General features: G+C 54.9%; 1 protein-coding gene and 2 long non-coding RNA genes across 3 annotated transcripts in view; all 3 read right to left on the bottom strand.

Annotated features, from left to right (window-relative positions):
- Nucleotides 1-292: 292 nt before the first annotated feature.
- Nucleotides 293-2,040, bottom strand: LOC121232573. Its single transcript, XR_005931266.1, has 2 exons — nt 977-2,040; nt 293-645 (listed from the first exon to the last, which is right to left on the bottom strand). It is a non-coding gene; the product is annotated as an uncharacterized LOC121232573 (long non-coding RNA).
- Nucleotides 2,041-3,694: 1,654 nt separating this feature from the next.
- On the bottom strand, nt 3,695-5,491 carry LOC121232589. The gene is made up of 3 exons (XM_041119923.1): nt 4,712-5,491; nt 3,929-4,120; nt 3,695-3,819 (listed from the first exon to the last, which is right to left on the bottom strand). Exons 1-3 carry the CDS (start codon nt 5,055-5,057, stop codon nt 3,695-3,697), a joined length of 663 nt encoding a protein of 220 aa, XP_040975857.1. The 5' UTR covers nt 5,058-5,491.
- A 2,106-nt stretch (nt 5,492-7,597) lies between these two features.
- Nucleotides 7,598-12,564, bottom strand: part of LOC115334751 — a 29,954-nt gene continuing 24,987 nt past the window's right edge. The window contains exons 2-3 of the long non-coding RNA XR_005931267.1: nt 9,466-9,564; nt 7,598-8,006 (exon numbers count right to left, since the gene is read on the bottom strand). This is a non-coding gene — a long non-coding RNA (uncharacterized LOC115334751). The remainder of the gene's footprint in view (nt 8,007-9,465; nt 9,565-12,564) is intronic.

Genomic DNA, 12,564 nt, shown 5'->3' with positions numbered 1-12,564 from the left:
CTATGAATGACTAGTCCTTTTTTGGAAGGACAGACTTTTTTACTTAAAAGTCCTAGAGTGAAGACTCCGCTGAACGGCATGAGGATTGTGCCACGGGACAACATGCCATCAACACTCTTAATGGGGAAGGAAAAAAAAAAAAAATCAAATAAAAATCAAGTTTAAGTACCACTTTCCATCATGTTTCACTCGTTACATTTCTACTGGCACCTAGGTGCTCAAAAATGAACTACAGGGACACCACATGTTCCTAAAAATTCAGTTATACATAAAAAAATAAAAGGCTATTTCCAACTTGCCCATAAAATCCGTATGAACAGAGAGAAGAGAAACACTCGACCCTAAAGAAGCTAACAGGCAGCTCTGAATTTACCAGACATGAAATTTCGTTCTTTCACCTGAAGCAAAAACATATCAAGGGACCGGTTCAGGAACAGAGCACGATCTGTTAACAGCAATTTTTCCATCAGCTTTTCTGCACTAGCAGCAAATTTGCCTTTTCTGTGGGTTTAACGTGGAGCATCTGTAGTGCCCTCAAACTCGCAAGTGTTTCTCTCTGCTCCCCCGGCCCGATACGTGTGATTACCTGAGCAGCAAGCGGAATTAACCACGCAGGATTTTCTTCGTGTGACGCGGAAGGTGACACTGGGAAAAGAGGAGACAAAGAAATGAACCTGCTTGTCACACCCAGCCAACGGTGAAAAGACAGGGGAGGATGCTGCCGGAAGGGCTCTGCACCCCAGGAACTCCCACCGGCCGGTTTCTCTCCCCTTTGCCCGGTACCGAGGGGACGACGACACCTCGCCCGTGCCCCCTCGCAGGGGGGGGCTGCCCCAGGAGAGCCGGGGGACCCCCACCTCGCTTCTGCCTGCGGGAACGGCCCGGGAGAGACCCTCCACCCAGAGAGAGGAGCGTGGCGTGGATTGCATCCCCGAGGGGAGAGGCCGGGCTCCCCGCTGGCAGAAGGACAACTCACCTCCCTGCTGCTCGGAGCTGCTCGCTGCAGACAGCCCTGCCTGCGCTGGGAGCGCGGTCCGGCCGACAGACGCTCCAGCGAAAAGACGCTCCAGCTAATCGCGGCTCCTGCTCGTTACAGCCGCAGGTACTTTTGCCTCTGGCTAATGCACGCTCCGGACAGCGGACACCCCGCCTCGTTCCAGCTCCCGCTTGCTACAGTTCTGGCTCACTGAAGCCCCAGCTCCGCACTAAAGCTCCGGCTGATTTCAGCTGCTTCTCCTCACAAGCTCCAGCTTTGTGCAACGGCCTGGGCTTTCGATAAGGTTGTATATCAACTGCTGTCAAAACTGGAGCATTAGGATTAAACATCAGAGTTACACACCCTATAAATATTCGTTAGTTTGTGCGATTAATTACTTAACGACTATTCTGAGCAGCGCAGAAAGAAGAGCTGGACTCAAAGAGGGCACGTGGGGTCTGAAAAGCGCCTTTCCCCCCACAGACCATCGCAGAGGTTGAGTTCGGCCTGCTGCGCACCGGCCTCCCGAACTTCGGCGTCCGACACAACCAGACCCCCATCTCTGGGGAGGGTCCACGCACCCTGCCCACCCCCTGCTTCCCCCCACAGACCCCAAGACCCTCCCACCCGCCTGCCAAACCAGCCAAGCCGGCTTCCGCTTTTGGCCCCCACACCGGCTGACTCGGGGCCCGTTTGGGAGCCAAAAAGCCCGGCTGCTGAGCCTGTTCTCAATGTCCAAAACCGCAGGGCCGGACCTCTGCTTCTGGGCCCAAAGCCGCGCAGCTCGGTCTGTTTCCGAGCCCCAAAATCAGCCGCGCGAGCCTGTTTTCAAGCCCCAGGAACAGAAAACTTGTTCTCCATTTCTGACCCTGCAGCACCCACGGGCGACGCCGAGCGTAGCCACCCCACAGCCCTGCACCCCCGCGGCCCCACACGCAGTTTTGGGGAGTGCTCGGGACCTGCGGAAGGCCCGGCCCCACGCCTCTGCGGGGCAGCCCCAGCACAGGCAGGGCGTCGCTTCGTGATTGCCGTTTCAGGCTTTATTTCCGTGGCACGGCCAGGCCCGCACCCCAAACCCCCCAGCCGAAGCACCCCCGCGCAAAGCCGGGCCCAGCCGCCCGGAAAACAAGAAAACCAAAGAGGGAACAAGACAGGGAACGTGGGGAAAGGCACGGAGGAGGACACAGAAACAGAGAGAGCGCGAGAGGGATAGGGAGCAGGACAGAGAGATGGAGCAAGCAAGGAAAAAAGGACGGGAGGCGGAACCAAGGGAAAGAGAGACAAGGACGGGGAGCGGGACAAAGGCACGGAAGAGCAAAAAAAAATAGCGAGGGGCTGCAGGACAGAGATGAAGGGATTAAATAGACACAGGGAGTACGGCAGAAGGACAGAGAGAGACAAAAGGGACAAAGAGCAGGCCAGCATTGGAGGGGAAAAACCAACTGCGATGGGCAGTGGGAGAGAGATACGGAAAAAGAAAAAAATACTGAGGAACAGAAAAAAGAAAGAAGAGACAGCTAGCTGGACAGGGGGACACAGTTAGAAAGGACGGGAGAGGGAATGGGGCAGAGAAAGACAGACAAGAAAAGGTCTTGCGAAAGAAAGCAAGGCAGAGGGACAGCAAGGCGGGGCGGGGGGGGAAGGGACAGGGGTCTGGACAGAGGTGGAGAAATAAGCAGCAGGGACAGAGGAAAAGAGACAGAAAGAGGGACAGGGAACATGGCAGAGAAGGACAAATCAGGACAGCGGCAGGACGGAGACAAAAAACTGGGATGGTCCTCAGGACAGAGAGGAATACGAATACGAGCAGGGAGCGGGACAAAGGGATACAGCGAGAAACGACGGGACGGGAAGCAAGACAGAGCGACAGACAAGAACAATGACAACGAGAGAGAGAGAGAAAGACAGAGACCGTGAGAAGCACAGGGGATTGGGGAATTTAGAAAGAGAGGTATCAGGAGCCCTGCAGAGAGAGGGAGGGAGGGAGGGTGAATAAAAAAGGGGCAGGAAGCAGCACAAAGGGTCAGAGAGAGTAAGAGATGAACAGGAAGGAGGACGGGGACAGTGAGATCCAGAATGACCAAAATAAACAGCAACAGCGAGCAAGACAAAGGGATAGAGAGAGAAAGAGAAAGCAGGAGGAAGAGAGATAGGCAGGCAGGGACACAGAGCGGCACGTACAGGCGCAGAGAGGAAAAGAACGCCAGGGAACAGGCCAGAGAAATTGGGAGGCGGGGAAAGAGGCGGATGCAGATCAGGACAAGGAGATGGAAAAGGAAAAAAACAGCGATTGGCTCCAGGACAAAGACTGGGTGGGGGGTGGGGGGGAATAGGGAAAGGGAGCAGGACAAGAACGCAGAGAGAAAAGGGAAGGGGGGCAGTCGAACGAGAGAGAGAAAGGGGGAGAGGAAGAGGGAGCAGGACAACAGAATAGACAGAAGAGGAGTGATACAGGGAAGCAAAAAGAAACCCCCCAAAAACCCCAAACATCACAGCAGCACGGGAAAGCGAGAGGGGGAGGGAGGGACCGGGACGCACAAGAGGAGCGACGGGGCCCCGAGGGCCCGGGACTCACCACAGCTCTCGTTCTTGGCGCTGCCAGGAGACCTTGCCAGCTCAGACGCTTCTTTCTGCTCCTCTCCCGCTCCCCTCCTCTCCTGCAACTCCAGTCGCTTGGCTGTCCTCCACGTAACAGAACACGCGAGTGTCTCACAGCTCTTACGAGATGAGGCCTCCTAGACACGTAGCCTCGCTCGCTCGCTCGCTCACTACGTGGCCGTACCGCACCGTCGGTGCTGCATACGGACGCTGCGGTGCACCCTGGCCGTCTGACCTGCTGCGGACTACGAGGAGGGATCCTTCCACACACGGAGAGGCAGGCTCTCTCTCGCCTGCAGCGGGAGGCAGCTGCTGGCCGGCCGGCCGGCCGGCCTTCCATTTCTTCTTCTCTACCTTTCTCTGGCCTCTCCAGCTTCAGCCGCAGCAGCTCCTGCCCATAGCCGGTAAGTGCCCTGCCTGTCCCTCTGTGCTCCCGCGCCGCGCAGAGAGGGAGGCCAGCCAGAGACAGCCCACGCAAGCCCGAGGCTGCTGCAGTCAACGGAATCCCCAGGGGACGAACGGACAACTGCACCCACAGCGTGGCCTCTGGGAGAGGGAAAGAGGCAGCAGTGACCCTTATTACTGTAGCTCGCCCCTGGCCAGAGCCCCTCCTTCTGCAGAGGCTTCTGGAGATGCACTGAGGGCCAGCTTGCTGCCCTCACGACAGGGCGCGGGGGCTGCCTGCGGCCACAGCCCAGGCTTCAGGGGAGGGGCTGGAGCTGGGGGCAGCCGCACGGGCCGAGCGGGGCCGAGGGAGGCTCCGGGGGAGCTCTGGCGACTCGGGGAGGCGCCCGCTGGCCGCCCCCGGGGGGTGCCCGCCTCCGTCCGCTCTTCCCTTCTATCGGCTCTCGGGGAACGGCCGCTTCGCAGCTCCCCGTCCCGCCAGCCCCGGGCGGCCGGCGGGCAGGAGGCACCCCTCGCCCCCGCCCCCGCCGGAGGGGATCGCTCGCCTCACCCGCGGTCCCGGCGCTCGCCCGCTGCCGCCGAGACCCGCGCCCTGCGCGCCGCCACGCTGCTCCCGGGGACCGCGCATGCGCCGGAGGGGCCGGAGCCGGCGCGCGACCGCCGGGCTGCAGTACCGCGCTCTGGCCACAAGGCGGCAGCAGCGGAGGCGGCGGCGGCGGCGCTGCTGCGCACCTGTGCGGTGGCGGCGCTGCGGTTCCGCGCTTCGGCCACGAGGCGGCAGCAGCAGCGAGCGGACGGCGGGAGGCGCGTGCCCAGGGGCGGCCCCGGCGCCGCAGTTCCGCGCTTTGCGCGCCGAGCGCCCGCCGACACCGCGCGCCTGGGGCGGCATTGGCGTTTCCTTACCGGGAGGAAGCAACGAGCGCGGCGGCACCGCCCCCCGGTGCCGCATTGCCGTTACCGATGGGCGGCACGTGCAGGACAGGGGCAGCCCCGCGCACTCGCAGCCTCCGAGCTGCAGTACCGAACATTGGTCGCAGGGTGGCAGCGGCGAGCGCTTGCGCAACGCGCCAGCGCGCATGCGCGGCGCCCCAGCTGCAGTACGGAACTTTGGTCAATAGGCGGCGGAAGAGAGCGCTGGCGAAACGCGCCGGCACCGCGCATGCGCGGCTCCAGAGCCGCTGCACCGCGTTTTGGTTGCCAGGCAACAGCAGGAGGGCGGCAAAACGCGCCACCGCGCATGCGCGGCTCCCGAGCGCCAGCACGGCGTTTCGGTTGCCAGGCAACAGCAGGAGCGCCGTAAACCGCGACACGGCGCATGCGCGGTTGCCGAGACGCTGTGTCGCGCCTTGGGTGCCAGGCAACAGCGGCGAGCGCCGTAACATGAGCAACGCGCATGCGCGGTTGCCGAGGTGCCGTGCCGCGTTTCGGTTGCCAGGCGACAGCTGCAAGCGCCCTCAACCGCGCCACCGCGCATGCGCGGTTGCCGAGACGCCGTGTCGCGCTATGGTTGCCAGGCAACAGCGGGACGCAGCGACACGCGCCACCGCGCATGCGCGCCTCCCGAGCGCCAGTTCCCACCTTCGGTCGCCGCGCAGCAGCATCCCCGTAACGAGCCTCTTCTGAGCATCAGCTGGATGAGGGATGACTGACAGCTCAGCCCAGTAGAGACCAGCCGCAGGCGGTAACTACTTACTGGGGGCACAGGGCTTCCATTGCCCTGCCCTTTCCCCACTCGCGGCCCGGGCAGTCATCTTCATTGCCTCCGTTCCAAAAAGCACCCGAGTGGCTGGAGCGGTTACAGCAGTCAAGCGCAAAGAACAGACAATTCGGGTGGTCGCTTCTGTCCCTGCCCCCCCACCCCATTATCTAGAGAGGAGAAGCAGCACAGGGAACCTGCAAACGGCGGGGGGGGGGTTGGTTTGCCCTGGAGCAAGCTCCAGGGACTGCTGTATCCGTCTGCATGTGGCACCAGGGTCGTGGGAGTGACAGCAGCCACTCAACAGATGCTGGCGAGAGATTTTAAAAACAATAACGCCTGGTTCAGGTGACAGCCTGAAGGCAGGCCACAAGAGACCCGAAGCTGCTTTGTGCCAGAGGGGCAGCTCTGTTCAGCAGGAAGCGGCGCGTCCCAGCGGACCAGACGCGAGCGGCCGACCGGCAAGTGGGCGATACCCTGGCGATCCTGGGGCTCTGTTGCGGTGGGCGCACCTTTCCTCACCTCTGCGCTATCAGAACTCTGCTCTCCTAATCCTGCACGCACGCAAGGCTTCTTGTGCGGGGCTTGTCTCTTATCGAAGAGGCGCTGCACGGTGTTACTTACCGCCCTGCCCTCCGGCGTGCAAAGTAATTAGACACGAAGCAGGGAAAAGCAAAGCGGCGTGTCGGGATGTTAGATGTCCGCAGCAGATGACCGTAGAGCCCTCGAGGCTCCATCTTTGCTCCCTACAGGAGCGTGGCTCCGCACTCCTTGCCGCTCCCGCCAGCAAGCGTCACAATTGCCCTTTGCTGCCTGCAACGCGCAGTACCTGCACGGCCCGAGTACTGCTGCTTACGGAGCAAGAGGCGCTCGCTATAAAGCGGCAACGAAGAACAAGGACGGCCCGTCAAGATGGCAGGAGGAACACAGAGAGCCTCCAGCATTAGCCAGGCAGGGCTTGCGACTCACCTCGTGTCGTGGTTTAACGCCAGCCGGCAACGAAGCCCCACGCGACCGCTCACTCGCTCCCCCGCCCCCAGTGGGACGGGGAGACAATCCGAAGGGCGAAAGTGAGAAAACTCGTGGCTTGAAACGAAAACAGTTTAATCATTCAAAAGAAACAACAACAACAACAACAACTTGTAAGGAAAAGAAGAAAAAAAAATGACAGAGAATGGGGTGCAGGCAGCATGCCAGGGGTCTGGAGCCTGACGGATGATGGGGGGTGGTGGTGTGGAATATGGTGGAGGGAAAGGAGGGAGGGGGGGGCGGGAGACAGGAGAGCAGGGGATGCGGGGGGAAACAACTCGCGTGGGTTAAAAACTCGCGTGGGTGAAGGGGGCGGGCCGGAGCAACGGGGGGCATATGGGGGAGAAACACACACGGGGGGAGGGTAGGTGAGGGTACAAAGGTGCATGGGGGGACACGGGTGGGGATGACCTACCCCAGGGAGTCCACCCGGGATGATCCACAGCAGGTAACTCACCTGGGATGACTCACAGCAACAGAGAATCCACACCAGATCATCCACACTGGGAGGACCCCCAGCAATGCCCCTCAAACTGCCTGTGCTTCACCCCCAATCTTCCCCAAACTGGGGAGTCTTTGCTTTTTCAAAACACTCAGTTTGGGGTGTGTTTCAGTGCTTTCCCACAACATAAAAAGGGGTGATCTTTTGGTTGTGCTTCTGTGCATGAAAATGGGGTGGTTTTTTTCCTTTCCAGCTGCACAAATCCAGGCAGATTTGGCTTTCCCAGGAGTCCCAAATTCGTTTGTTCTTTTCCGCGGCAGACCCAGAATCAGGGGGTTTGGGGTTGTCCTGGTTTCGGCTGGAATAAAGTTAATTTTCTTCTGAGTAGCTGGTACAGGGCCATTTTGGATTTAGGACGAGAATAATGTTGACAACACACTGATGCTTTAGTTGCTGCTAAGCAGTGTTTATACTAAGTCAAGGACTTTCCAGCTTCTCTGCCAGCGGAGGCTGGGGGTGCACAAGAAGAGTCGCTGAGCTAAAGGGGGATTCCAGGTAAACAGGTCAGCTCGAAATACACCACCTCCTTTAAAAGTTAAGAGCGATTTGAACACTTAAAATCAGCACTTAGGCTAATGGATACCGTTTTGAACACCTTCTTAGCATACAAGTAAACACTCTTGCCGGGGTTGGAAAACGCCTCCTCCCTTCCTTACAAGCACTGCTGCAGGGAGATAACCCTGGGAGGCTGCGGGACGAGGTCGTACACAATCAGAATCTACGCTTACGGATCCACCGCAACAGCTACAGCCCTTGCGCTGCTGCTGCTGCTTTGCATCTTGCTCGTTTGGTGAATAAAGCTGAAAGTGAAGTGGAAAACTTCAAAGAGCAAAACGAAAAATAAAGCATAAATCTCAGTAATTCACTTTACACTAAAAAGGTGTGCCCACGTTTATATACATCCAATAAAAATACTTATACTATGAAAGTATTTGATTTTCCTTTTGCATGACCTTGACTTGCACAGCTCTGAATTCATAGCATTAAATTATCTGTCTCCAAAGTACACGGTTATAATTTGACTAGGGTTTTTGTGTGTGTCACGTAATGAGGAGGGACACCTGGCCAGCTGCGCTGCCCAAGAGAGGTGCTACTGAACTGCCAGGGAAACGCACCATTGAAAGCCAGACGGAAAGAAAGTACTTCAGAGCACTCCGTCAAAACATCAGGAAAAACAACCCATAACATTCAGTTGCCTCTCTTTTCAAACATTTAGAAAAATACCCAACTGCTTACATACACCTAATAAATTATATACTACAGCTATTTGGCAGTTACAGTTTAAACAACGCAAGTCAATTTGTAAAATCCCCAGTGCTGCAATACCTCAGACTACCAAAAAGGACCGGCAGATTTCCTAATGCTTTTGGCCGTACTGAAGCATGCAGAGCAACACATTTTCATGTTATCTCGACTGTTACAACTGAGAAACCAGAGACCAGCGATGCCATCAACTTTAGGAAGATGGGCTGTGCTTGGGTCTTTGGAAGGAAATTGCCTTTTTTTTTTCTTCTTTTTTTAAAGAGAGTGAAAAGTCTTGTTACCGATGACTTCTACTGTCAAGTCGATCACCTCTGAAGATCCACTCTGATGGGAAGTTCATAAAACAAAATTTCTTTGAGTGACAAAGACTTCCATTTTGGAAAATCTCTTTCCAACTGAAGTCAAAATGACACGCTGTAGTTTAAAGGTAAAAATACATTACTGAAGCAGTAACTCATCAAAAACACTCAGGACTCACTGTCACTAGTTACAAGGCTGCTAGTGCTTCCTGGGAAAGCCTGGAAAACACACAGATGCGACGCCAACTTGTCCTGTTTTGTCCACGTCTCTTCTTTGACCTTGATTGCTTTTAGCACAGATGCTAATTATCTCAGTAAGGTTTTTGAGTACTCCTATAAGGTATTTAAAAAAACTCATTGACTGCAAAAGCATAAAGCTTTTATCACGAAAACAAAGTCTCTTTCTCCTGAACAGCTGAACTCCGACGAACAGTTTCTTCCCTCTTTTAGTACAAAATTATTTTCACTGTATCATTTACTAGCAAGTGCACAGAAACAGAAGATTATGCTTTCAGGAAGAGAAAATAAACGGAGGGAAGTAAACTTTGCATAGGTGTAACATGCTCCAGAACAGAACTTATTTTTAGTATTTGTGTTAAAATATTTCACGCAAAAAAATGTAGAAGGAGAGTTGGCACACTCTTAATGTTTACTGCAAGTACCTTTGGAAAAACGCGGACACACATCATAGACGTACCTTGTACTTGCAGAGCGCTATGGATTCTTTCCATCTGTCTCGTATTGTCATGGCAGAAGAAAGGGCAACCACGGCAAAACGGTGCCAGCTGACATCCAGCTGAGAGAAGAAAAAACCCGTTAGCATAAAGCTGGGTAGGAATCCAAAACTGCCTTTTTTTGTGAAGGTTTGTGAAGACAGTACGACGGAGCAGAGCAAAAAGTATTTTTGCATCATCTTCGGTACAGTTGTTGACACAGGCCACTAGAGCTTTTGCATTTTTCAGACAATCGTGCCTTTTTTTTTTTTTTTTTTTTTTGACTCATTGGTAACTTTAGTTTCACTAGAACGCACTTTCCTAGATACACGCAGGTGACAGACACAGATACCTACATACATTTTCTCAAGCCTTAGTATAGCCAAGACTTCCTCACCCTATACATCACAAGTTGAGTATTTTTGCTAAAGAGCACAGCAACACATCTGTCCTTGCGAACTGCCTCGTTGCAGAAAAGGAATGATTTTTTTCCAGGCCGTTGCTCCAAACGGTCAAGATCTTTTAAAACCGCAGTTGTGCCACCAAACCCGCTCAGGGTCCCTCCTAGCTTTTGACTGCCCTGAGATTTAACAGGCACACGCTCCATTCCATCTTCCAACAGCAAAAACACGTTAACGCTCTCGGACCCAGAGCGCAACCCTACGGATGTCCACGCACACCCCTTGCCGCTTTGATGAGGAGCCACCGAGCATCCCTGCGAGCACAGCTGCACGCGCCAGATCGGTTTCACCTACGCCGCCAGTTACCGGTTTCGGTGAATGTAGTTTCTGACGCTTTAAACCGAAAACCGTATCTCGATGCTTCGCCACAGTAGAAACGACTGTATTGGTTTTGCTGGCAAGGTTTTGGTAGCGGGGGGGGTTACAGGGGTGGCTTCTGTAAGAAGTTGCTGGAAGCTTCCCCTGTGTTCGAGAGAGAGCCAATACCAGCCGGCTCTAAGACGGACCCGCCGCCAGCCAAGGCCGAGCCAATCAGCGATAGTGGTAACGCCTCTGTGATAACATTTTTAAGAAGGAAAAAAAGTTGGGACAGGCAGATTCGGCAGCCGGAGAGAGGAGTGAGAACATGTAAGAGAAACAACTCTGCGGACACCAAGGTCAGTGAAGAAGGAGGGGGAGGAGATGCTCCAGGCGCCGGAGCAGAGATTCCCCTGCAGCCCGTGGGGAAGACCATGGGGAGGCAGGCTGTCCCCCTGCAGTCCATGGAGGTCCACGGTGGAGCAGATATCCACCTGCAGCCCGTGGAGGACCCCACGCCGGAGCAGGTGGGTTCCTGAAGGAGGCTGTGACCCCGTGGGAACCCTGCGCTGGAGCAGGCTCCTGGCAGGACCTGCGGATCTGTGGAGAGAGGAGCCCACGGAGCAGGTTTTCTGGCAGGACTTGTGACCCCGTGGGGGACCCACGCTGGAGCAGTGTGCTCCTGAAGGACTGCACACCGTGGAAAGGACCTGCGCTGGAGCAGTTCGTGAAGAACTGCAGCCCGTGGGAAGGGCCCGCGTTGGAGAAGTTCGTGGAGGACTGTCTCCTGTGGGTGGGACCCCACGCTGGAGCAGGGAAGAGTGTGATGAGTCCTCCCCCTGAGGAGGATGAAGCGGCAGAAAACAACGTGTGATGAACTGACCGTAAACCCCATCCCCGTTCCCCTTGTGCCACTGGGGGGGGTTGGTAGAGAAGCCGGGAGTGAAGTTGTGCCCGGGAAGAAGGGAGGGGTGGAGGGAAGGTGTTCTGAGATTTGGTTTTATTTCTCATTACTCTGCTCTGGTTGATTTGTAGTAAAGTGAGTTAATTTTCCCCAAGTTGAGTCTGTTTTGCCCGTGACGGTAAGTGGTGAGTGATCTCTCTCCTGTCCTTATCTCGACCCACGAGCTCTTTGTTATATTTTCTCTCCCCTGTCCAGTTGAGGAGGGGGAGTGATAGAGCGGCTTTGGTGGGCACCTGGCAACCAGCCAGGGTCAACCCATCACAATGACCCATCCCTAGAACGCTACAAAAATGCAGCAACACAAATTGCAAACCCACAGCAGCAGCAGCTCCAGAAATATTTAGACCAGGAACAAGGGAGAAAAGTAAAACAGCTTCATCTCACGCACAGGGGAGCGGCAGGCAGAGAAAAGGGTCGGCCTTCTGAGCCCTTACAGAAAACGGGCATTCTCCTTCCACTCCTCAGCCCGTCCGTTAAGGTCTCAATACCGCAACACTACTACGGCAACGTCGAGAGTAGGGAACAACAGCCCTGCCGCTGGACTTGCCATTGACCCACGCTATTTACGTAGTAGGATGCGTACGCAGAGGGACACATTTTGCCACACAGAACCCTGAACTTCCTGAAAATTGACGCTTACCAAAAAAAGCCGTTTGGAACATATTGCCAAACAGCATTTGGCAATAAAGCTTTGATGCGTTTGACACACGCACATTTTTGGTCACTTGCTATTTGCTTCCTGTGCTGCCGTTGTTCTTCCTTCAGAAATTCGACTTGTAGGCAAGTTATTCACTACTGGTTCAAGCATTTGCCTTCCTGGTATTACCAGCACATTCACAGAGGCAAGTAACTTAATTGCTCTTCTACCATTATCCAAACGACAATTACAGCCATGAAAGAGAAGGAGAGGTCAGGCAGCAGAAGAGCTCTGCAGGCTGGCACCAGTCAATATTGCACTCTTTAAAAACAAACAACAACAAAACAAAACCGTGACCCTGTATCTTTTTTTTTTTTTTTTTTTTTCTTTCAGAGCTCATCCCTGCCTCAGCAATTTGTCTTGTCGGAGCACGAAGCGCGGGTGATCCGTACCCCGACGACTTTTGCGTGTGATGAACGGCTGTTCAGAAATAGTCCAGATCTGCAAGACTGGGGTCATTTTTGTGGTTTTAATCATCACAACTCCAATTTTATTTACTCGACGCATTTGTGAGGAAACTAATTAACTTTTAGACACTGCCTCTCCTTTTTGGGGGGGGGGGGGGGAAATGTGTTAGAGGCTGAAAAAAATTACGATTCAGAGCTCCCAACCATGAGGGAGTGGTGGAGAAAGCAATGAAAGCAAAGACCGACAGCAGCAACAT

This window comes from Aquila chrysaetos, chromosome 24 (genome assembly GCF_900496995.4).
Source record: "Aquila chrysaetos chrysaetos chromosome 24, bAquChr1.4, whole genome shotgun sequence".
In the NCBI taxonomy this organism is placed as follows: Eukaryota; Metazoa; Chordata; class Aves; order Accipitriformes; family Accipitridae; genus Aquila; species Aquila chrysaetos.
This window is presented reverse-complemented; position numbering and strand designations above follow the sequence as displayed.

Excerpts from the sequence above, each read along its gene's own strand:
- LOC121232589 (XM_041119923.1), bottom strand. The coding sequence starts at position 5,057 with ATGCGCGCTGGCGCGTTGCGCAAGCGCTCGCCGCTGCCACCCTGCGAC. Across the intron at positions 4,121-4,711 it reads GCAGCGCCGCCACCGCACAG|AGGCCACGCTGTGGGTGCAG; the intron begins GTGCGCAGCAGC and ends TCCCTCTCCCAG. Across the intron at positions 3,820-3,928 it reads GCTGGAGAGGCCAGAGAAAG|TCCGCAGCAGGTCAGACGGC; the intron begins GTAGAGAAGAAG and ends CCCTCCTCGTAG.